The sequence below is a fragment of the Herpailurus yagouaroundi genome, unplaced genomic scaffold (assembly GCF_014898765.1).
Source record: "Herpailurus yagouaroundi ecotype Mexico unplaced genomic scaffold, PumYag 28, whole genome shotgun sequence".
Taxonomy (NCBI): Eukaryota; Metazoa; Chordata; class Mammalia; order Carnivora; family Felidae; genus Herpailurus; species Herpailurus yagouaroundi.
Window position 1 is genome coordinate 2,839,513 of NW_024412376.1, and position 24,151 is coordinate 2,863,663.

The following is a 24,151-nucleotide window of genomic DNA, read 5'->3' on the forward strand; positions in this document are numbered from 1 at the left end:
CTGGGTGCTCCTTGGGCCAATGTTGTAAGTTCCTGCTTGTCTGTCTCCCTATGTGCGGGGCTGCAGAATGGCTTTACCCCCTTGCATATCGCCTGCAAGAAGAACCACATCCGTGTCATGGAGCTGCTGCTGAAGACGGGAGCTTCCATTGATGCTGTCACCGAGGTAGGAGAATTCTGCAGATGGGCACATGGTCTCTGCCCCTGGTCTTCATCCAGAAGCTGTCTTGAGACTCGTTGTTCTTAGCCACATGTGTGTACAAGCCTGGGCTTCTTGAAGGGATCATTTGGGTGACCAAATAAGAGAACATGTGTAGAGTTTCAGGGACCTTTCCAAGATCAGATGCAATTTTTTTTTTTTTTTTGAGTTGTAAAGCAGACAGAATGACCCTGCAGTGATTTTTTCTTCTGCCAGTCATTTTCCTGGAAGCAAACCCATCTCATTTAACTCCCCTTTCTTGGAAAACCATTCTGGAGCACCTAGAAGCAAGAAAGCATTAGATTCATCTGGCTCTCTTCTTTATAGGAGCAGAAAAGGCTCCTCTGTTCTCATTCCTCTCTTGTGTGTTCCAGTCTGGCTTGACACCTCTCCACGTTGCCTCCTTCATGGGGCACCTGCCCATCGTGAAGAACCTCTTGCAGCGGGGGGCATCACCCAACGTCTCCAACGTGGTAAGCCCGTGGGGAGGGCAAGGGCTCTTTCCTCTGGACTGAGAGCTCAGAGAGGAGCTTAGCTAGTGATCTTAAGATCTCCTCTCTGAGGACAGAGCTAGAATTCTCAGAATAGGAGAGACTTCAGATTTGGGAAGAACATGTGTGTATATTGATGCGTTCCCAATTAAATTTATCACACATCTGTAAGTCCTAGGAGTTTATGTTAGGCAGTAATTTGGGAACTTCCGTGTTATCTGGAAATACATTTATAATCTTTAACATTCATTAGCTCTGGGGTTTACCTTCAATTATACCTAGAAAACACACACACACACACACACACACACACACACACACACACACACACCAGTCATTAGCAGGCTAAAGGCCAACGGAGCTGCTTGCTGGGGCAACTCCACCTTTGGACAAAAGGCTACCAAGTTACTCCAGGCTGGCATTTTGGAACCGTGCATGTGTCCTTTTGGAAACTCAGCACATATGAACATTTCTATAACTCTGTTATTTTACAGAAAGTGGAGACCCCACTGCACATGGCAGCCAGAGCCGGGCACACGGAAGTGGCCAAATATTTGCTCCAGAACAAAGCCAAAGTCAATGCCAAGGCCAAGGTGAGTTTTGGAGGTGGGAAGGATTCTGGAATGTAAGTAATTCAAGTGCATTGAAGAGAAATCCATCCTTGTTAGAGGCCTGGCTGTACTGCTTGTGGCACAAAGACTCCTTGTCATTCCCACATTGTCTGTGCTAACTGTTCAGATTCTGCTTTGCAGGGGATCTGAGAAGACCACACCTATGTTTCTTTTTCTTTTTTAAAAAATGTTTATTTATTTATTTATTTTAAGAGAGAGAAAGAGAGGGAGTGCATGGAGGGGCAGAGAGAGAGGGAGAGAGAATCCCAAGCAGGGTCTACACACAGAGCCCGACACAGGGCTCGATCCCACAAACTGTGAGATCATGACCTGAGCTGAAATCAAGAATCAGACTCTCAACTGACGGAACCAGATCTATGTTTCTTTAGGATAATGAAAGTCTAAAGAACATGGCTAGGTTGCAGAGTTTTTTGGGCTGAGAGAGTTTCATGTTGGTGACAGTTGTGGCATAAGAAAAGAAACAACTTTTTAAAAATGTTTACTTATTTAATTTTGAGAGAGAGACAGAGAGAGAGAGAGTGAGTGAGCACAAGTGGGGGAGGGGCAGAGAGAGAGGGAGACACAGAATCCGAATCGGGCTCCAGGCTCCAAGCTGTCAGCGCAGAGCCCAGCTCAAACTCGCCCAAACCATGAGATCATGACCTGAGCTGAAGTCGGACACTTAACTGACTGAACCACCCAGGCACCCCGAGAAGCAACTTTTTGGAGACTATGTTGCCAATAAAAATCAGTCGGGAATTACTTGATCTAAAAATGGAAGATTCCCCCTTGTTGTAAAAGGTATTCTCAAGGAATCAGCTGAACGAGAGAAAGAATTGCTACTGAATTTGCAAGGTGATTGGCTTTGACCGAGATGGGGCTTGCCTACATCCCAGAAGACAGCGGCTGTGTTTACAGTTGGAACAGTGGTTTGTGCTTGGGCCACACGAGGAGTCTCCCAAATGGGCCCAAGAGCACAGAGACCTCACCCTTGAACCCCTTCAGTATCAGGGGAGGAGGAGGAACAGGGGTGGGAAAAGAAAGTCATCTTTCCCCTTCAGCCATTTAGACTTTCCCTTGACCCCTTTCAAACAGAAAGGCAAACATCCACTCAGACATGGCTTGGAAGACGGTAAGAACAAGTACAACATACTGAGTGCGTGTTTTGTGCCAAACACTGTGCAAAACATTTTCTAGGCACTACCTGCTTGATCCTCGCCATAGCCCAAGAGGTAGATATTACTGTTCCCATTTTACAGATGCGAAGGCTGAGCCTTTGGGCAATTCAGTAGAAATAACAGCTAAGTTGAAGGGTAGTTGTGAGGAGTCCACAAGAGAGCACATTTATTTCTGTAACTCAGAGACTTGATTTGAATCCCAGCTCTTCATCATACTAGCTGTGTGGCCTTGAGAAAGTCACTTACCCCCTCTGGGTCTCACCTTCCTTCTCTGTAAAGTGAGAAGTTGGATTAAGAAGCCTTCCCTGTTCTTTGGTTTCACTTTGGGTTCCAGGATGACCAGACCCCACTTCACTGTGCAGCTCGCATTGGCCACACAAACATGGTGAAGCTCCTGCTGGAAAATAACGCCAATCCCAACCTGGCCACGACCGCTGGGCACACCCCCCTGCACATTGCAGCCCGAGAGGGCCATGTGGAGACGGTCCTGGCCCTCCTGGAAAAGGAAGCGTCCCAGGCATGCATGACCAAGGTACAGCCTTCCTCCTCCTGTTCTCTGGAGGCAGCTGGCTACAGCGGGCCTGGGGTGTGGGCTGGGCGTTCCCTCCTGTTCCTCTGTGTTGCCTTGATAATGCTGAAAGCAGCCAGGAGGACCAGCACCCCCAGCCTGGCTGCCATCTGTGAGCCTGATGTGTCATCCTTCCCCAGAAAGGTGGTAAACTGTAGTTTCTCATCCACCCACCCAGCCTTCATCCCTTTATCATGAAATAGCTGTTTGGTCTGGACAAATCTGGTTCTGGAATACAAGAAGGGCTAAGGCTCAACCCCTGCCCTCAACTTGCTAGTAGTCGAATAACAACAGCACAAGGTGGTTTTATGCTCCATCACGAGAGGTGCAGGTGCAATCAGAGGAAGCCTGCTAATTTCTGGGGCCTTGGCCTCTTGAAAGGATCAGAAATTGCTGTGTCCTTTATTTGATCAGCGTTTCCACTTAAGGCGGGATACCTCCTTTGCCATGGGCCCTTTCTCTGGAGGGTGAGGGGGAGGCAGCTCTGATGCCCCCTGGTTCGGACAGCCTGTGTTTCTCCTCAGAAAGGATTTACCCCTCTCCATGTGGCTGCCAAGTATGGGAAGGTTAGGGTGGCCGAGGTGCTGCTGGAACGGGACGCACATCCAAATGCTGCTGGAAAAGTGAGTTTGAACTCCACCACCGCGCCCCCCCCCCCCCCCCGCCGCCCCTCTCTCACCTGAGAGGCCAGAGCAAAGGATAAACTTTGCTACTTGGGAATGACCTCTCTTACCCATGCCTATTGTGTCCATCTTTTGAATGGGCCGCCATCTCGGGGGAAGGGGTTTTGGAAAGACTGTCTTTCTGACAAAGGCCTTGTCCCCTCAGGAAAACCTGGTGGTCTCCTCTGAGCGAGTGCGTTAATTGTGCTGCCCACCAGGCCCTGCAGGAACGGGGGGAGGGTAGGAGGGAGGGAGGGGTAGCCCCAGGTCTGGCTGGTCTCTCGGGTGACTTCAGATCAAGACTGTCTTTGGCATGACTTTTTAACCAGATTGTAACTCTGTAAAAGAAGTGATACACATCACAAAATGACACCTCCTGTAGCTAAAGGGATCACTAGTAGAAAGCCAGTTGAGTGAAGGCTGTTCTCTGTGTCCATCTTGCCCCCAGCAGAATGGCTTGACCCCTCTGCACGTGGCCGTCCATCACAACCACCTGGACATCGTCAGGCTGCTGCTTCCCCGGGGCGGCTCCCCACACAGCCCCGCTTGGGTAAGCCTGTCCGGGTCCGTATACTGGGAGCCCTGGCCCCAGACCTCCTCAGAGCCTGGGCCTCTGGAAGGCAGGCTGCCTCCCTCTCCTTCAGGAAGGGCTGTTCCAGGAGCAGCTGGAGGGTTTTCGTGTTTTGCTTTTATTTTTGCCTCTGAAATCTCACCTCACTTACACAAATGTTACCTGCGGTAATTGCTACTATTTGGAGATCAGGAGTGGGGTGGAAAATGGGTAACACTTCTCAGCCACAGGTTCCCTCACAGAGGTGGGATTCGTTTTACACAACAAATGTGTTCCCCAAAGTGCTGTGTGTCAACTGAGTTTTGTCAGCTGGTGGTCACAAGTCAGCATGTCCAGGAATCTCCAGGGGCTGTGAGCCTTGTCAGGTTCTCACTCCATTTGGTGCTGGCAGCACAATGGCCACACCTGGCAAAATATTCAGGGCTGAGGGTGAAGCTGCCATAACCTTGAAGGAAGGGACCTGTTTCGGATGTGAATAGTCACCCCCAAATGTATTTCTCTCAGGAGTTCAGACTTGGAGATGGTGGTGTTTTAACAAGGCACACCCAGGTATGTTACGTGGTAGACATAAGTCCAGAGTGCCGGCCCCTGAAACATGCTGCTCAGAGTGGCAGGTTCACGGCCTCTCAAGGGAACCAAGTGAGGGACGCTGAGCGGGCTCGCTTATGTAAGATCAGACTGGGGGTGGGGGCAGGCAGTGCAAGGTGATGGGATCAAGCTGGAAGTGAGGATCATTTTCGGGGACAGGCTGCCTGGTGTGGGACCAGAGGGTGCACAGTGTTTGTCTGTGAGGGGAGGGGGCTGATGGCCACGCAGGGGAGGAGGGGAGACGAGTGGGGGGAGGGGCAGGGCTCTGCTACAAAGGACAAACAAACCTATCAGGTTGCTCACTGATAGGGCAGCCAGGACTCGGAGAACAGGACCGTTTCTGAGAGAGCACACCCCGCCCGATGCTCAGCCACCCGGCAGGAGGCTCAGCGCTGCCACGGTGGAGGGAGCCACGGCAGAGGGAGCCACCAGGGCGGGTTGGTGTGTGATTATAGCTGACACCTGCTGACTGCAGCGGGAACAGAGCCGAGTCCGGGGAAAATCCGTGCGGGCCTCAGTTTGTCTTCCCTCCTCAGAATGGATGCTCATCTGAATTTTACAGCCTCCCTTCCCTGGAGACACAGCGTCTCCCAGACACCTCTGTCTCCTTGGGCTCCTGTCCCTGCCGCTGTTGTAGCGAGCCCACGTCACTGTGCAGACGGAGCATGCGGCCCCGCTAAGATGTGACTTACTCCTGCCTCTAAAAATAAAAAGCTGGACTCCCCGCCTCCTCACTCCCCTCCTTATATAAAAGAAATTGGAGCCAGGTTCATGGTATTTAAAGAGAGCCTTATCCAAGCACAAACCTTGTACAGATGGGGTTTGTTTCCATGGCAAAAAATAGTTTCCCAAGTAGTCTGGCAATTTTGTAGAATTTCACATGCAAATCTCTCTGCACCCAAACCAAACCCTCCCCCTTCTCATTTTGATGCTAATGTTGTTTTAACATTTAGGCAGATTTCTCTCCAGTGTGCATTCTTTTGGATGAGCTCATTTCCTTGGGAAAAAAAGACCTTTCCGTGGCACATACCCCTCCCTAAACACTCCACCTAGCTGCCCCTTGTCCTTGTCACCTACAGAAGGTCATTCATCCCCCTTAGTCCTGCTTTCTGGGAAGCCCAGAGGGTTAGTCTCTGTTCCGAGACTGCCAGCTGCCCTTGTACGTCGGGTTGAACCAGGGATCACCTGGCCTGAGCTGCTGCCAAAGTACATGTGCCCTTTGCTAGGACAGGGTGCTGTGTTTGCCAGTATGGATGTGCCCAGCTGCCCAGGTGACCCGTACTCCTGATTAGACTGCCATGAGTATACTTCGACTTCCCTGGTACTGTCCTTTACCTATTGGAATTCCTAATAATCGTTGCTTTCCTGCTGTGAATACCTGCTATGGCCCGGGCCCTGGCTGGGTGCTCAGTTAGGTCATCCCACCCATCCTGGGGACGGCACTGAGAAGCAGACGTTCTCTGAGGCTCCCCTTACAGAGAGCCATCTCCTGTGGGGATAGCTCCAGATCCCAAGCTCCATCTAGCAAACCACACCTCTTTCTTTGCTTTCTGTTGATACAACACAAAAAGAGTTTTGTTTAATTAATATTATAATCAAAGTGTTGATCTTGTTGTGGGAACACAACCTAAAGCGGATGTATTCTCATAACATATTTTTTTAAAAAGGAACCCAGAAGTGAATTATCTTACATAATTATTCAATTGAATTGAATCTTTTTATTCAATTTGATTCTCTGGGTAAATTACAACTTCTCATTTTCCCCACGATATCCACCTTCCTAATGGCTCTTTCCCTGTCTTCCAATGTTAGGACCCTGGAATGTTACTATATTGTCAGTCCCCTTTTTTCCTCTTTCCTTTTCCTGATCAGTGATCCTGGCAGAATCAGAAATGTTGGTTTCCACAGTAAGGCAGTGGCTGGCGGGGAGGTTCAGATCTCTGGGAGAGACAGAGGAATGCTGGCCAAGGTGGGGAAACCGTATGTCTTATGCCATCTGCTCCGGGACTGGCGGGCATGTGCTAGGAAGTCATGGGTCCTGCTCAGAGGCCCTGAGGCCTGGCATCTCTTTTAGTCCTGAATGTGTGGAGGCCTTGCTACTCAAAGTGTGGTCCCTGGACCAGCAGCATCAGCATCATCTGGAAACTTGTTAGAAATGCAGACTTTGGGGCCTGCCAAGAACTTCTGAGTCAGAGTATACATTTTAACAACATCCCGAGTGCTTTCTGTACGCACCGTGGTTTGAGAAGCAATGTTCCAGATGAAAGGACCTGGGATCTGGAGTCTGAAGGCCAGCTTGGGTTATCTGTTGTTCATTTACTAGGTGACATTAGATAAGGCCCTTAACCTTGCTGAGAATTAACTTCTTTAAGCCACAAAATGAGACAATAATAAAAATGCCTGCCTTGTTTCCTGTACAAGGGATCATGTAGGTGAAAGTGGTTTCTAACAGTGATGACCAAAGTAGTCTGTCAGCTGTCTGCAGCAGGATAAGGCACTTGCTCCATCCAACAGCTGTGAGAAAAGAACAAGTTAGATGTTATTATCCACTTTAAACGGCTTCAAAAAATATAAAAGGATGTCTCACAGACATTGAATATCTTGCCCCCAGTCACACAGCTAGTTCATGTGGAAAGAGGACTTGCCTCCCTGTCCTCAAGTTCCTTGCTGGGCTTGACCCTTCTTCCACCCCCTGCCTCAGTCCACAAGCCCGGGGAGGGTGGGGGTAACAGACAGGAGCCTTTCATTTATTTACCTAGCTTTCTAGTTCTTCTGCAAGCTGCTGGCTTTTGTGGTGACAGAGCACCTCCAGCAGAGCACTTTGTCATGCTGGCTGGGGGGGGGGGGGGGGGCGCTCCAAATCAAAGGGATTTGGTTTGTTTGTTTGTTGACTTAAATCACTCTCCTTGGTGACACCAGCTCTGCTAACTGAGTGTCGCTGAGTGTCCGGCAGGCCAAGAACCTGGCCTAACTCTCCCTCAGAGGATTTAAAATCTAAGGCATGTGTTCATATTGTCAACTCAGCATTCTTGTAACCGGGCTCCTGGTGGCTTCTTCTGTTTCAGAATGGCTACACCCCTCTGCACATTGCTGCCAAGCAGAACCAGATTGAGGTGGCCCGCAGCCTGCTGCAGTACGGGGGGTCAGCAAATGCAGAGTCGGTGCAAGGTGTGACACCCCTTCACCTGGCCGCCCAAGAGGGTCATGCAGAGATGGTGGCTCTGCTACTTTCGAAACAAGCCAATGGCAATCTGGGGAACAAGGTAAATATGGCTTCTCCAGATTTGCCCTGTAGTCGCGGTAATGTTTTAGTGGTAACTACGTAGATATTCTATCTGAATATGGAGTACCTGCTGGGTGCTCAGGCACTGAGTTTAGGTGTGTGTCTGTGTGTGTGTGTGTGTGTGTGTGTGTGTGTGTGTGTGCATGTGCCCATGCGTGAGCATGTAATCCTTGCCACAGCCCTGTGTAGGTTTTATCTCAGTTTTATAAATGAATAAACAGATTCAGAAAAGTTGCTTGTTCCCAGGGTTGCATGACCCTGAGCCTACCTGACGCCAAAGCCTTTTGTAGATAGATTAGCTCAAGAATCTGCAAAAAGATCAATATTAAAATCCACAGTACACTTTCCCAAATATAGGCCAGTGGGTCTACATTCAGGAATGTAGTAAGTAATTTGGTACTAAACATTTGTTTTCTGTGGCAGAATATTTTTAAATGCCCACCCGTACGTTAAACTAGCAGTTCTCCATCCCGACTATTGGTGGAAGAATCTGGGTCCTTCCAAGATTGTAGACAGCATTTTGAGAGGATGGGCGTACAAGTGTATTTCTAGGTGAAGTCTTCGTAGTTCTCAAAGGAGCTTCTCAAAAGGAACACATGACCCAAGAAAGACAAAGAATCACTTATTTTTAAAAAATCATAGTTTTATTGAAATACAATTTACATACAATAAAATTCAGCCTTTTGAACTGTACTATTCAGTGATTGTTAGTATATGTACAGAATTGGGCCACCATCACCACTATCTAATTTCTAGAACATTCTTATCACCCCAAAAGAAGCCTCATACCCATTAATGGCCACTTCCCATTTCCCCCAAATATCTCAGTCCCCGGCAATCACTAATCTACGGTCTCTGAATTTGCATATTCTGGATGTTTCATATAGTGAAATCAATACAAAGAGCCACTCCTTTAGATGATAAAGGAACAGTTTCAGAAAGGCAAGCATTTTAAGGATAAACAGATTTGTTAAAAGATTCATTGGTTCTTTTTTGCACAGGTGTGGACAAGTGATCCCCAGGAGGGACCTGTTAGGGCAGGACCATTATACTGAGTGGATTCTTGGTTTCTGCCTTGTGCCATTTCAAGCAGGCTCTGTGAGGAGCCATAGGGTGGTGGTGATTCTCAGTACTGGAGTCATCCTCACTCATCCCACATGGCACTACATGGGGCAAATTACTGTGTTATCCTAAGAATCAGGCGAGCCCCTGGAGGCTTGTGACAGACGTAGGACCTCTCCATGTCACAGCCTGTACTCGCCACCGCCCCACCCGCCCACCTGCTCAGGCCTTGCTTCGAGGGTTACTGCTCCTGGGCCTCTGGGCAGCCTGCCGGGAAGTGCAGAAGGCAGAGGAGGACAAGTGGAGTCCCTGGAGAGGGGACAGGCCCTGCCCCCCTGCCTCTGGCTGCAGAGGAATCACAGCTCTGTGGGTCCCACAGTTAGCAAAGCATATTGAGTAGGGGAGAGGGGAGAGAAGACTTTCCTGGCATTTTTGTGTGAGTGTGCACATATGAGATGACCCCTCCAGCGCATCACTGTCCTGAGAAAGCTGTGCTGAGAACTCCAAGAATATGGTGCTTTCGGACCCTGAAGGATCATCCATCCTTCGACAGTGCGGCACGGGCTGTGAGGTGCTAATAACATGCTACACTGAAGTGGCACGTCATGCTTTCCAGCGTGTTTTCATCAGTGTTTTCTCAACCTTACTTTGCCCTCAAGATATGTCAGTGATAACCCCTATTTTCCAGATAAGGAAACCAGATAGGTTTAGGGTCTAGATAGGTCTAGATAAGGACTCTGAAGCTTGTCCCAAATTATGGAAATAGGGAATGTTATAAGGGGAAAGCTCCATAAAGTTTCTCTAGTTCACAGGTCAGCAAACTACGGCCCATGGGCCAAAACCGGCCCACCGCTTGTTGGTGTAAATTAAGTTTTATTAGAACATAGCCATGTCCGTTTGTTTCCATGTTGGCCATAGTTGCTTTCTCATTATAACTGACAGAGTTGGGAAGCTGTAACAGAGACATAAGCCTAAAATACTGACTATCTGGCCCTTAGCAGAAAACCTTGTTAACCTCTACTTTAGTTAAGCCACCTCATTTTTCAGATAAGTATAGAGGCCCAGAGCTGGAAGAGCTTTGTCCAAGGTCACACACCTGTTCGGTGGCTACACAGCTAGGTTAGGCTCCCAAACCCCAGTGCTCTTTCTCTGTGGCTTGAAAATCTTTATTGGCTACAAGATGATGAACTTCTGTTTCCTTCCAGAGCGGACTCACCCCCCTCCATCTGGTAGCACAAGAAGGCCACGTTCCAGTGGCAGATGTGCTGATCAAACACGGTGTCATGGTGGATGCCACCACCCGGGTAAGGCAGGCAGTTAGTTTGTGCTTCTGCCCATGTGTGCTTCCCCACCCTTCTCCCCTATGTGCACCCCTAGCCCTGCCCCGAAGCCCTGCTGCTTACCCATTCTCACCTCTTGCTTTTCAGATGGGTTATACCCCACTCCACGTGGCCAGTCATTATGGAAATATCAAGCTGGTAAAGTTTCTACTACAGCACCAGGCAGACGTCAATGCCAAGACGAAGGTACAGGCACACTTGAGAGCTGACTTCTATACTGTCACTTCTTAGGTGCCAAATTAGGGTGCAGTCAGAGTTAACCCTGGGGCACTTGGGGCTGTGCCACAATTTTAGGCTTTGACCCTAGAGGCGGAAATGGGGAAAATGCCTTTTTTGTCTTGCACATAGAAGCCAGGCTGTATAATATGTGGGCAGTTCTCTCTCTCTCATAACTAGTTAATCCTGCCAAAATGTTACCTTGCTTTACAGCAAGGATACAGTCCCTTGCACCAGGCGGCCCAACAGGGACATACAGACATCGTGACACTGCTTCTCAAAAATGGTGCTTCCCCAAACGAGGTCAGCTCGGTAAGTACCCACCAGTTTCCCAATTTCGGAGAAGTGGTCCCGATGGGCAGTCCCGTGAGACCCCTATTCACCACAGAGGCTTGGTCTACCCTTGCTGCACATCCGGGGCCTGGACCATAAAGTCACAGCTGCGTCAGTAGCCCAGGGCATGGGTGCTGTGATTGATTTCTCTTTCTGGTGAACTCTAGGTTATCCTCTAAATATCATTTACCCTCCCTCTTTACCTTTGTTTAAATAGTGCTGTTGAAACTCTCTCTGTGCATGTGTGACGCCACTTTTAGTAATAGTACAAGTAGCAAACCAAATGTCTTGCGTGGTTCATGATGTTTCAGGGCTTCGGGGTTGTCTTGAGCAATATGCTCAATCCTGAATAGGGGCTTCCTCATTTGACGATGGGCAGGTTTTCCTAGATTTTCTCCATGGCTGCTTCCAGCTCTGAAGGCATCTGGACCTTCGTAGATGTGGCTGCTAAACCTATAACTGGTTGGAGCTGAATGTGTATGGGGCCCAGAACACATCCCTGGGACTGGAGAACTTAAAAGAAAATAAAGCCTCAATATCACTCTACTTCCACTTAGCTCTGTCTCTTCAAATCAAAGTAGAAAATATGCCCCTTCCCTGTTTCTGGTGGTGATTTGTGATTTCTAATTGGCCTAAACAGTTAACTAAAGTATGTATACATTATTTTGATTATTTTAGCACTCAGTAACGGATACCCAAAGAACTGGTGTTGGGAGCAGTGAGCAGCACTGCCCTCCACTTTCCTATTCCAAAATTGCATATGGTGCCTTCCTGACCCATTCCTTCCAGTTGGTTTGGTTCCCTCTTGGCAGTTCTTGACTTGTCCTGGCAAGATTTCCCCTGTTCTCATTTCAAAACTCCCACATTCGGTGCTACAGACTTAAAGTATCACTGCCCTCCTCCCTCCCATACCCCATCTTTGCAAGCATTGTTCCTAACACCTGTCTGGGCTCACAAGTGTGCAGGGGTCTTGCTCTGGGCTCTGAGGTGCAGTGTGCCCACCTACACTCTTCTAAACAATTAGAATGTGAGCTTGGTCTACATAAAGGGGCCAGTGCTTTCCCCCCAGACGCCATTCCCTTATCTGATCTCACTCTGTCTCTGCTAATTTTCCCAGAATGGAACCACACCTCTGGCAATAGCCAAGCGCTTAGGCTACATCTCTGTAACAGACGTGCTCAAGGTTGTCACGGATGAAACCAGTTTTGTGGTATGTCGGCTTCTCCGCTGCACCATCCACCCCAGATACACACAGACTGACAGGGCGGCCCTGTGGGTTACTCTGGGAAGAGGAGCACATTCTGGGATGGGATAGGAAGCACAGCACCAGTGGCCGCTGGGGCCACAGGAAGAGGGTGTTCTCCTCTATCAGGCGGAGTTGTACTGCCACCTAGTGGTGAAAAGAGTTAGGGCTGTGACCAGACCTAAGGGGGCAAATAGCAAGCTGGGTGCTGGGCGGAGACATGGCAATAGGAAGCTGGCATTTCCTGTTTATCCCCTTGCCAGACAGCTTTCAGGCGGAAGGGCCTCTCAGCTTTGATTCTCTTCCTTTAAGACAAACCTCCTTTCCCACCTCCTTCCTGCTGAATCTGTGAAAGGGCCTACTGTTCTATTTGGGTTGAATTCTCTGCTTTTTCTTTTAGTTAGCCAGTGACAAGCACCGGTTGAGTTTCCCTGAGACGGTAGATGAGATCCTGGATGTCTCTGAAGATGAAGGTAACGTCTGGGATTAACAAAAAGTCTGGGGAAAGTCAGTCCAAAGGGAGCACACCTGGGAGCCGTCTGTCCCTGGGTGCCTCCTGGGACCTGCCATAGTGCATTCAAGGGCCCTTCTTGCACACAGACACACACATGCACACACGTGTTCTGCGGGGCTGTATCAAAGTCAGAGAGAACTGCTTTTTAATGATGTTTTCCGTTATCAAAAATATTCCTTTAGTGTAATTTTAGGAGCAGGAAAAAAACCTACGTCTCAGAGTTAAAATACAAAATGCTTTGAACTTTCCTAAATATATGTGTGTTTGTCCATTATACATGGAGTATGATTCTACTCAGATCAACTCTCAGAGCTGTTGAGAACTGCAATAAAATTCTGCCTGATACTTTCCTGTGCTTTGAACAAATAACAAGCTGTTTATTTAAAATCTGTAAGAATTCTTTTTTTAATTAAGCTACTCTTCTGACCACATAGTGGGTCAGTAAGTTTTGGGGTACAACCATTATTATGAAATCACTATAGTTTCAACTTCTGTGAGCCAGGGAGTGCTTGTAGTATATTTCCTGCCCCACATAAGCCTGTCTCCTCACTTAGGTCTGAGGGGAGCCCTTGTGATGTAAAATCATGGGGTTGGTCTGGATTATCTCTCTAGTCCCTGGTGTCTTAACCATGTCAGCGAGGTGATTACAGCTCCTTTGTGTCCCCGTTAATAATATGCCTCTTGCATTAACTGACTTCAGTCCTGCCCTTTTTTTTTTTTTTAATTTTTTTTAATGTTTATTTATTTTTGAGAGAGACAGAGACAGAATGCGAGTGGGTTAGGGGCAGAGAGAGAGGAAGACACAGAATCCGAAGCAGGCTCCAGGCTCTGAGCTGTCAGCACAGAGCCCAATGTGGGGCTCAAACTCACGAGCTGTGAGAACATGACCTGAGCCTAAGTCAGATGCTCAACCGACTGAGCCACCCAGGTGCCCCTAAATAAGTGTTTGGTTTTTTTCTTTAAATTTATCCTGCCCTTTCTTAAACTTGGCTCTTCTTTGCTTTCCAGGAACTGCTCATATAACTATCATGGGTATGAAACACTTTCTGTTCCCTGTGGTCCTTTCTCACGAGTGCATTTCACCCTAAGCAATCCCAGCTCTCACTAATCCATTCCTGCTTTCCACCCTCCTCCAATGGCTAACAATCTGGAGCCAGGAGCTTCACTATAAAAGGAGATTTACACCCATAAGATCCACGCCTGGGCAGGTAGCTCCTGCCTGTCCATTTCCGTGTCTGTGCCCATGCCACTGTGTTTGTGATCATAACTGCATGAGCTGTTGTTATTCCATCCTGTCAGCTCCAGATCACAGAGCCAGGATGCTCACTGCTAAGTGACAGTAAATGACACCGCAAGGTCGAGGGCTCCCGCTCGGTTCAAGCAAGGAAAGAGAAACAAAGAGGCGGTCGGGGCTGCAGACAGTTTGAACCCCTTTGTAATGGACTTAGGAAATAATAAGGTTTCAGCTGCAACGATTATAAAAAAACGCTAGAGCCCTTCAAAATGAATGGGCTCAGTCCCATTGTAGTTTACTCTTCCATAGTGTGTGGTGTGGCAAAGGACAGAAACAACTCTTTTCTTTGGCATCTGCGTCCCCAGCAAGAGCTGTTTTGAAGTGGAGCTTGTTCAGGCCAAAGAAGTCTCTTCTGGCTGTATTTTTTGTCTTCTGCAAAGGCTGGTATAGACTAAGTAAACTGTTGGGAGCTGGCTGGCTTGCTCTGTGCCACCGGGCTGGAGGAACGGAACGGGGCTGGCCCAAGACATTGTCAGTGGTCCCCTTGGAGCAGCAAGGGCCTTGCTCTGCCCCTCGGGGGCCAGCATTGAGAGGAGGAGCAGGAAAGCACTTTTTAAATAGAAAGAGGAAACCTCCATCCTGTCACTCATGTAGACTTGTGTGGTTTCAGGGGAAGAACTCGTCTCCAAGGCTGAGAAACAGGATTCCAGGGATATCGATGAAGAGAAGGAGCTGCTGGATTTTGTGCCGAAGCTAGACCAAGTGTAAGGAGCATGCACACCGCGCATGGGCAGGCGGGCCCCGGAGCTCGGGGTGGAGGGGTTCCCCAGCAAGGAAAAGTCACAAGAAGGCCAGGCAGAGCATGTGCTGCGGACAGGGAGAGAATGCTGGTTGGCTGGATTGTGGGCCCGGTACTTTAGGATCAGTGAGCCCTGTCCCCTGACCGCCAGGCGGGGTCACTGGGGCCTCTCTCTGCCTCTGCCAGTGTCCCTGCTCCTTCTCTGTCTCCTCCTCACAGCCCCTCCCTCTCCTGCACTCCCAGCTTATCACCAGAAAAGCCCACTGAGGAAGATTCGCATTAACAACTGTTGCCAAGCTGAGCTCATGCACTGACCATGGCTGTCTGCCAGCACAGCACCTTAGAGAAACCCACAAAGGGTTTGTGTCTGCCTGCAACACATTCCTCCCCCCACCACCTTGGGGTGCTGTGAATTATTCCCATGTGGGTACATCAGCACACAGAGAGACTTGGTGAATAAATCTAAACGTGACAATTGTAGAAACACCTAGTCCTCAGGGTTTCTGAAAAGACAAACATGTGCCATCTTAGTCCCAGGGTTCATTCAAAACAGGGCAGTGGAACAGCAGGAAGTGAAGGCCCAAGGGTATTTCACCAGTGAGTATTCACTGTATAAGATATGAGTCTCCAAACTCAAAATCATTACTATTTACTGCATAGCAGTTAGAAAGAAGTACAAGACTTGGCCCCTCATAAAGAACCTACCAATTTATTTGGTGGGATCAAAACATACTCCAGGGGGTGCCTGGGTGGCTCAGTCAGTTAGCATCCAACTTTGGCTCAGGTCATGATCTCATCGTTCCTGAGTTTGAGCCCCGTGTAGGGCTCTGTGCTGACAACTCAGAGCCTGGAGCCTGTTTCAGATTCTATGTCTCTCTCTCTCTCTCTCTCTCTCTCTGCCCCTCCCCCCCCATACTCTCTCTGTCTCTCTCTGTCTCTCTGTCTCAAAGATACATAAACATTTAAAACAATTAAAACACACACACACACACACACACACACACACACACACACACACACACCAAGAGGTCACAGAGCAGTGCAGGATAAGATGTTAAGGCCAGAGCGAGGATCCTATCAACAAGGGCTCCGAGGCTGAGAAGCGGGTGGTAAGTGTGAGGGAAGGCTTCATGTGGGAGGCAGCCCCTTCATCTGGCTTGTGAAGGACAGCTGGGCCCGAGGAAAGGCTTTGAGGTGAGGGGAAGAGGCTGGTCAGCGTGTGACGCTGAATTGTATTGCTTGTGTGATGTGCATGTCGGGTTGTGGCAAGGGGGGCAGGTAGGTTAGGTTATTATGGGGGTACGGAGGTGTTTCATTAGGCCTCCCATGGCAGCCAGGGGCTATTTAGAAGAATCATCCCTCTGATTTCCCCATGTTCTGGGTATCTAGGGTGGAATCTCCAGCCATCCCGAGGATCCCATGTGTCACACCTGAGACAGTGGTGATTAGATCTGAGGAGCCAGAACAGGTAAGAAGCACCTTTTGTTTTTTTGTTCCCATCTGCAGAGAGTGGGTACCCCTGGGACACGATGGTTTTGAAATGATCCACGGTATGATAGGAACTAAGAATTAAATGCCTGTAGCATTTACCAAGCTCTTCAATCCAGGCTTCCACATGTACTTTGCAGTCCCCTGTGCTGCCAGAGTTCTTATTATCCCAGATATTAATGATACAAGTCTCAGAGAGCCCAAGGGTGTGTGAAATACCATTATGCTAGTCCGTCCAGTCACAAATGAGGCTGAGAACTGACGCCAGAAATTCTGGCCCCAAAGCCCGTGTCCTCATGGCCACACTCCCTGTGCACAGGCTCTCTGCATGCCCGGGACAGTGGGTCACAGTGCTGGAGAGGGAGCTGAGGTTGAGCTGCGGGCCCAGTCACCGAACTCCTTTATTTCACATCCATTAGAGAGGGGGACAGTTTCTGCCTCCCCTTCCTCCAGGGATTATCGAGAAGTTAAAATACCAACACAGAAAGGGATGTCAGAGAGAGCTGTTCCCAGGCGGCACTCTTGCTCATCATAGTCCCCTATTTTGTGGCTTCCCTGGGTGCCATCTGAATTTGTCCCAAAAAACGGTGGGATGGTTTCAAACAAGTTAATTCTCCTTAATTTAATTTTATGCTATCTGGCACTCCCCCCCCCCCCCCCGCCACCACTACCGCCACCAAGGGAAGGAGATTTTCTAGGATAAAAAGCAGTGTGATGTTTGGAGGTTGGAAATGATTGCCCTGAGGCCTGATAACTGAACTGGGCCTGGCCTGTTTTCCAGCTAAGGCTGGTCTTTTCCTCTGCCACCAAAGGGCTAGATGTCTGAAAGCAGCAGCCATAGCCCTGGACCCCAAGGGTGGCATGCAGGGACAAGCCAGCTGTGAAGTTGTCCAATCAGCCATCCATGCTAGTGCTGTGATACTGGAGTCACTCACTGGGAGGCCTTTGGGAGATATGGTGAAATATGGTCCTGGTACAGATGTGGCATATTCCCTGGATGCTGCCAACAACAATGAGAAAGTCACCGTGTCAACCTGTGTCCTGTTGTTCCTTGACCAACCCATTCTCTTCAGCTCCTTGCTTAAGTCATGCACTCAAGACAGTGGGCATTCCTGGGTTCTTACTATGAGCCCTGTAGGAGGACTGTGAGACTCAAGCCTGACCCCTAAGAGCAGACGGACCAGCTGGGAAGGGTGGGCTCAGATATGTGAAGCCAGTTCTCACAGATTGTGGAAAGAATCAATGTCCCCCATGCCAGATCATGCTGTGTGAAGGCTTCTGGATTAGAGTAGTGGGAAAGCTTCATGTAGGAGGCAAGGTGTGATGGTGGGTGGAGCAGGCCAGTGAAGAAGAAGGACAAGGGTGTCAGGACCCATGGGAGCAAGAGGGGACTTGGGAGTAAACCCAGATTCAGACCCTGCTGGCTTTCATGGGTGCTTGTGATATGCAACGCCCCATGGGAGGCAGCCCCATGGCTCCGCAGCTATAGTGTCACTGAGGGGCAAGGACCATCCCTTTTGCAGATGAGGAAGGAAGTCCCCCAAGGTTAGGGTGTGCCCCGTTCACCTCCTGTACCTCAGATACCCGCAGGACGAGTCACTGGCCCAGAACTAAGCAGCTAGTAGGTGATGGTGCAGGGTTCCATTACCAAGTCTGCGAAAACTGAGCTCCCTAGAGCAGAGGTTTCACACTGGAGAGGGGCTGGAGGAAAGAGCGGGTAGGTCTGCAGTTTGTGCGGTGGATGTTGGACCTAAAAGGAGCCAAGGAGCAGCCATGATGGTAGGAAGAAGTCTATGCCTCCTTTTAGACTCCAGAAAAGCCTTGTCCAGAAAGGGTCAGTAGTGAGTGTGCAGGATTTGGGTCGCTTGCTTTCTGGCAACGAGACGCTCCTGAGCCTCCCCAGCCCAGAACGACACCAACCTGGCCAAGACTAGCTCCTGTGGCCCAGGAAGTGCTGGGACAATTGGCCTTTCTCTCCTCCTCAGGCGTCTAAGGAGTATGATGAAGACTCACTCATCCCCAGCAGCCCGGCCACAGAGACCTCAGACAACATCAGCCCAGTGGCCAGCCCCGTCCACACAGGGTGAGTGACCCCATGACTCACGGGTTATGGGCATGAGTCTCACTCTCCCTGTCTCAGAGAAGGCGTATAGAAGCCCAACATGGATCTGCCTGTGCCTTAGGTTTTTGGTGAGCTTCATGGTGGATGCCCGGGGAGGCTCCATGAGGGGGAGCCGTCACAATGGCCTGAGGGTGGTGATCCCGCCCCGGACATGTGCCGCCCCTACTCGTATCACCTGCCGCCTAGTCAAGCCCCAGAAGCTGAGCACGCCACCCCCACTGGCCGAGGAGGAGGGCCTTGCCAGCAGGATCATCGCGCTGGGACCCGCCGGGGCCCAGTTCTTAAGGTGAGAAGTCACTCACATGGGATGCGACACATGTCCTTAACCTGCCCCTGCCCCTGCCTCTGCCCCTGCCCCTGCTGGTCCGTCGCTGCCACCTCAGCATCAACCACCCAGAACAACCCCAGCCACAGGGAAGAGGAAATGCCAAGTCCCAGAGCCCCACACAATCTTGTTTGTCTGCTGTCCTGACAGAGTAACAGAACCAGGAATTTTAGTCCCTGTCTCCCAGATACACTGAGGAGTCCACAGCCCCAGGGTGGAGCTTACTCCTCTCAAATCTTGTATGATACTAGAGAAGGGGACTGAAAAGACTGGGCTGGCTACCTTGGGGCCTTCAAGGGCTGAATTATTTAAGCTTTAAGATGGTATTTCTAAAAGACAGCCCTACAGCATTGCCCCCAAGGACAAGATTAGTGGGCTTGAGAGTGAAGCAGAGTGGGGTTCTACCTGAGCTTTGTTGGGACAGGTGTGTCCAGGGAGGCCCGGCCTTCTTGCCTTTGTCCCCTGCCTGTCCCCACCTCTGAGCTTCCATCCACCCCTGGAAAGCAGCCTGCAGAGTGCTTTTGTGTTGCTTTTCCTTTTTTTTTTTTTTTTAAATTTTTTAACGTTTATTCATTTTTGAGAGACAGAGAGAGATGGAGCATGAGTGGGGGAGGGGCAGAGAGAGAGGAAGACAGAATCCGAAGCAGGCTCCAGGCTCTGAGCTGTCAGCACAGAGTCCAATGCGGGGCTTGAACTCACGAACCGCAAGATCATGACCTGAGCTGAAGTCAGACGCTCAACCGACTGAGCCACCCAGGCGCCCCGATTTTCCTTTTTAAATGTAGTCATCAAAGCCTCCCTCTGAAGGAAGTGGCTTTATCACCATTAGATAGAGGAGAAAGCTAAGGCTTGGTCCCCTGCCTAGGGATATCTAGGAATGGCTGGCGGGTTCTCGGGATCAGGTCCAAGGGCTGGGTTACTCAGCTGAGCGTCCACTACATGGCCATGGCAGGAGATCCCCCTGTGAGGTGAGATTGGGTACTGTGCTTACTGTTCCTCCGGGGCCTGGCAGTGAGTGAGGGACGCTCGGAGCGTCTCAGGAACTCAAGGAGGGTCTGTTCCCCATCTGGACCTGCCCCAAGGTGGGGCCTCGCTCTGGCTGCAGGATCCCATCTTTCTCCAAGCAGGGACCGACATCCCCCCCTTTCCCTGTTCTTTCCTTCCTGTGCACAGCCACCCGCCCACAGGCACCCACACCCACATCTATACACCTTGCCCACCATCTGCTCTGTCCCCTCAGCCCTGTGATCGTGGAGATCCCCCACTTTGCCTCCCAAGGCCGTGGGGACCGTGAACTCGTGGTGCTGCGCAGTGAAAACGGCTCCGTGTGGAAGGAACACAAGAGCCGCTATGGAGAAAGCTACCTGGATCAGATCCTCAACGGGATGGACGAAGGTAACTGAGCCCCAGGGATCCCAGAGCAGGGTGCCCTCCTTCTGGAAGGTGGGACTTGAGCTGGCAATTTTGGGGTGGGTTGTTAGGACCGCCTGGAGTTTGGGAAGGCCAGAGAGACCGGGGATGGCCCCATCAGGTCCAGTCCCAGGTGCCTGGGGCACCTGAGGGGTGCTGCTAGGTGCCTGGGGAGGGGACAAACATCGGGAGCCAGGGATGAGGAGGTTCTGGGGACACAGTGGTTGAGCCTGCATCTGGCACGACGGCATGACCGGGGTGGGTGGCATCGTGCCATGTGATTACAGAGCTGGGGAGTCTGGAGGAGCTGGAGAAGAAGAGGGTCTGCCGCATCATCACCACCGACTTCCCCTTGTACTTCGTGATCATGTCACGGCTCTGCCAGGACTACGACACCATCGGCCCTGAAGGGGGCTTTCTGAAGAGCAAGCTGGTCCCCCTGGTGCAGGCAACGTTCCCAGAAAACGCTGTCACCAAGAGAGTGAAGCTGGCTCTGCAGGTGACACAGCCCTCCCTCCTCACCAGTTGCCCGCCCCCCCCCCCCGCCGTCCAACTCAGAGTTTATGGAAGGTGGGAGGAATTCAAGGCCCCCAGGAAGACTTCCCCAGCACATCCCCCACTTTTGTCCAATGCCTTAAAATCCCAGTTAGAGATGTGACCTTAAAGCTCAGAAGTCGGGTGAGTGGGGTAGGGCAGGCGCTCCCTGGTAAATTGCAGAAAGCCCCAGATTACGCATTAAACCACGATGCCAGCATGCTCGCGTGCTTGACGTGAGAGAATTCCACGGGGCATCCTGGAGAGGTAACTAATGGTGAGCAAGGGTGGTGCCATCCACGGAATGGGAGCAGCAGGAGAGGGGGAGAAAGGGCTCCGGAAAGAGAGCTGAGCAGTGATATCAGCCCCAGGATGGGCTCCATGCCCAGCAAAACAGATCTGTGTGGTGCAACAGCGGAAGGACCGCTGCACCCCCTGGGAGCCTTTGCCCTCTGTATAAACAGCCTGCTCTCCCTCTGGGGACGTGCTGGCCCTCATGAACAAGTCCCCCCTGCTGCTGGAGGCTCAGTGCCTGCCTTTGCTACCTTGCAGGCCCAGCCTGTACCAGATGAGCTTGTCACCAAACTCCTGGGCAACCAGGCCACGTTCAGCCCCATCGTCACCGTGGAGCCACGCCGCCGGAAGTTCTATCGCCCCATTGGCCTTCGGATCCCACTCCCTCCTTCCTGGACGGACAACCCGAGGGACAGCGGGGAGGGGGACACCACCAGTCTGCGCCTACTCTGCAGTGTCACTGGTGAGAGGTGCCCCTGTCCCATCTTCTGGGCAGCAGCAGCTCCTTCTGGCCACGTGAAGGAGAGACAGAAGGGGAAGCCGGCCATCACCTTGCTTCGGCTTCCCTAGGCGATGTGCTCTTTGAAGGGAGGGAGGGGCAGTCCGTCTGACTAGAGCCTCCCTGGAATAGCTCGAGGAGGGGGAGGGCGTGAGAGAAGAGATGTGCTCAGGGCCACACAGATGTGCCCATCTCCGCCCTTTCATGCTCAGCCCTTGGCAGCTTGGCAAGCCGTGTGTGTGCCACCTGAACACTGTCCCCCAGCCCACCTGTGTTCCTGTTGCAGGAGGAACAGACCAAGCCCAGTGGGAAGACATAACGGGGACGACCAAGCTCGTGTATGCCAACGAGTGTGCCGCCTTCACCACCAACGTCTCTGCCAGGTGAGCCCAGAAACCCCGGGCCCTGCACCGAGTGGTCAGCGCTGCCCTGATCATGGCTTATCCCCAGGCCTTGACCTGCCCACCCCGTGCTTAGGGCCCCCCGTTTCCCCTTTCCACACAGAAGCCCCCACCCTGACCACCAGGCTTTCTAGAGCAGCCATCCCCATGGCTTATGGGCTCTTTCTGTTTGCACAGACATGAAGCGCTCCATCTGGCCCCTAGAAACGTGCTTATAATCAGCCCTCTCTTTTTAGGTTTTGGCTGTCAGACTGTCCTCGCACTGCTGAAGCTGTGAACTTCGCCACCCTGCTGTACAAGGAGCTCACTGCGGTGCCCTACATGGCCAAGTTCGTCATTTTTGCCAAGATGAATGACCCCCGGGAAGGGCGTCTGCGCTGCTACTGCATGACAGACGATAAAGTGGACAAGACCCTGGAGCAGCACGAGAACTTCATTGAGGTGGCTCGGAGCAGGGACATAGAGGTACCGTGGCTGGACGTAGTGTGAAAGTGCTTGACTAGCATCATCTCCCTTGATCCTCATACCCGCGTGTGCTTTTATCATCACCAGTTTACAGATGTGGGCACTGAGGCTGAGAGAGGTTAAGTAGTCGGCCCAAGGTCACATGACTAAGTAGAGGGTAGAGAAAAGATTTGTCCAAGTAGTCTGACACCAGAGCCCACAGTTTTACCCACTATGCCAGGGTTCTGGGAACGCCCCGATGCGGCAGGGAGGGCGGCTGGACAAATGAGGTGAGGAACAGGGACTAGATTTGAACCTATTACTGACCCTAGGAGACTCATCATGTTAAGACAAGTAAGAAGCCAGGACCTTTCCAAAAGTCTGGCCTTGGAGTCTGTTCTGAGCCTTCTTGGGGGGCTGAGGGCCCAGAAGGAAAAGCACAAGGCCGGAACTATGGAGCCCTACCCCTAATCCTGATTCAAGGACAAACTAGACAAAGGACTTACTCTCTTTGGGCCTCAATTTCCTTACCTATCAAATGGGGTCATGATAACTTCTCAGTCGAAAGCATTATATACACAATAGGGATTCTTATAATAATGGGTGAGATTATGCTATAACATGGTCCTTCCAACACTTCTCATAAACTAAACGTTGCAGAACAAGTGTGAAAAGAGATTCAGCTTTTGGGGGGAAGCCATATTTTGATACTTCAGTGGAGTTCTAGAGTACTCTGATAGCAACCCTGATCAGCCACCCAGGGATAGGTAAAGATTCCTGCTTGTTGTAAAATCCTCTGAAGTAAGGGGGCACCTGGGTGGCTCAGTTGGTTGAGTGTCCAACTTTGGGTCAGGTCATGATCTCGCAGTCCATGAGTTCGATCCCTACGTCGGGCTCTGTGCTGACAGCTCAGAGCCTGGACCCTGCTTCGGATTCTGTGTCTCTCTGCCCCTCCCCCACTCATGCTCTGCCTCTCTCTCTCTCTCTCTCTCTCTCTCAAAAATAAATAAACATTTAAAAAAATTCCTCTGATGTAAGGAAGCATACCTCCCTCATTTCAGCCTTGGGAACAAAACCTTTTTCAAAACAAATGGCGGGTTGTTTCTCATGCTGTAGAATGAGTATGATCTGGCAAAGAGATGACCAAAGCTGAAGGCAGGACATGACATTTGCTTTTCTCCTACAGGTTTTGGAAGGAATGCCCCTTTTCGCGGAACTCTTTGGGAACCTGGTGCCCGTCAAAAAAGCTGCCCAGCAACGGAGTTTCCTCTTCCAGTCGTTTCGGGAGAACCGTTTGGCCATACCTGTAAAGGTGCCAATCTCTCCTCTGGGTCTACAAGGTTCTGGGAGGCAGAAGTCTCTAAGCCAACCAGCCTGGTGGCCTCTGGAACAGCACCCCCCCGAATCTTGCTTTTGTGTGATTGAATTTAGGTGAGGGACAGCAGTCGAGAACCAGCAGGGTCCTTGTCATTTCTGCGCAAGGCGATGAAGTATGAGGACACCCAGCACATTCTCTGTCACCTGAACATCACCATGCCCCCCTGTACCAAGGTGAGCTGCCCTCCGATGAGGACCCTCGCCAGAGATGGGGTTCCCTGAGGAGGTCCCGAAACAGACGCAAGGTCGCGTGCTTCCCAAGGACCTCTTACCATCACAAAGCAGCCTTTGAAGGCTCTTTGCCGTCTTCTGGACAGTGGACGGTGGCCTGGCAGGGAGAGTGTGCTCTGGCCCTTTCTGCAAAGC

The 24,151-nt window shown here is 50.8% G+C and overlaps 1 protein-coding gene across 20 annotated transcripts in view; it reads left to right on the top strand.

Annotated features, from left to right (window-relative positions):
- The window catches only part of ANK1 (ankyrin 1), a 219,143-nt gene that overhangs the window by 154,273 nt on the left and 40,719 nt on the right, over positions 1–24,151 (top strand). For 9 of the 20 annotated variants that reach the window (XM_040449509.1, XM_040450033.1, XM_040449367.1 and 6 more), the window contains exons 11-34: positions 67–165; positions 573–671; positions 1,184–1,282; positions 2,813–3,010; positions 3,571–3,669; positions 4,157–4,258; positions 7,933–8,130; positions 10,418–10,516; positions 10,640–10,738; positions 10,982–11,080; positions 12,219–12,311; positions 12,745–12,817; positions 13,867–13,890; positions 14,763–14,856; positions 16,281–16,359; positions 18,365–18,462; positions 18,563–18,787; positions 20,067–20,221; positions 20,524–20,735; positions 21,323–21,527; positions 21,850–21,946; positions 22,201–22,429; positions 23,595–23,720; positions 23,840–23,959. In XM_040449509.1, coding sequence (XP_040305443.1) covers positions 67–165; positions 573–671; positions 1,184–1,282; positions 2,813–3,010; positions 3,571–3,669; positions 4,157–4,258; positions 7,933–8,130; positions 10,418–10,516; positions 10,640–10,738; positions 10,982–11,080; positions 12,219–12,311; positions 12,745–12,817; positions 13,867–13,890; positions 14,763–14,856; positions 16,281–16,359; positions 18,365–18,462; positions 18,563–18,787; positions 20,067–20,221; positions 20,524–20,735; positions 21,323–21,527; positions 21,850–21,946; positions 22,201–22,429; positions 23,595–23,720; positions 23,840–23,959 — 3,021 coding nt within the window. The remainder of the gene's footprint in view (positions 1–66; positions 166–572; positions 672–1,183; positions 1,283–2,812; positions 3,011–3,570; positions 3,670–4,156; positions 4,259–7,932; positions 8,131–10,417; positions 10,517–10,639; positions 10,739–10,981; positions 11,081–12,218; positions 12,312–12,744; positions 12,818–13,866; positions 13,891–14,762; positions 14,857–16,280; positions 16,360–18,364; positions 18,463–18,562; positions 18,788–20,066; positions 20,222–20,523; positions 20,736–21,322; positions 21,528–21,849; positions 21,947–22,200; positions 22,430–23,594; positions 23,721–23,839; positions 23,960–24,151) is intronic. The other 11 variants (XM_040450244.1, XM_040450446.1, XM_040450697.1 and 8 more) reach the window with 2 other exon arrangements.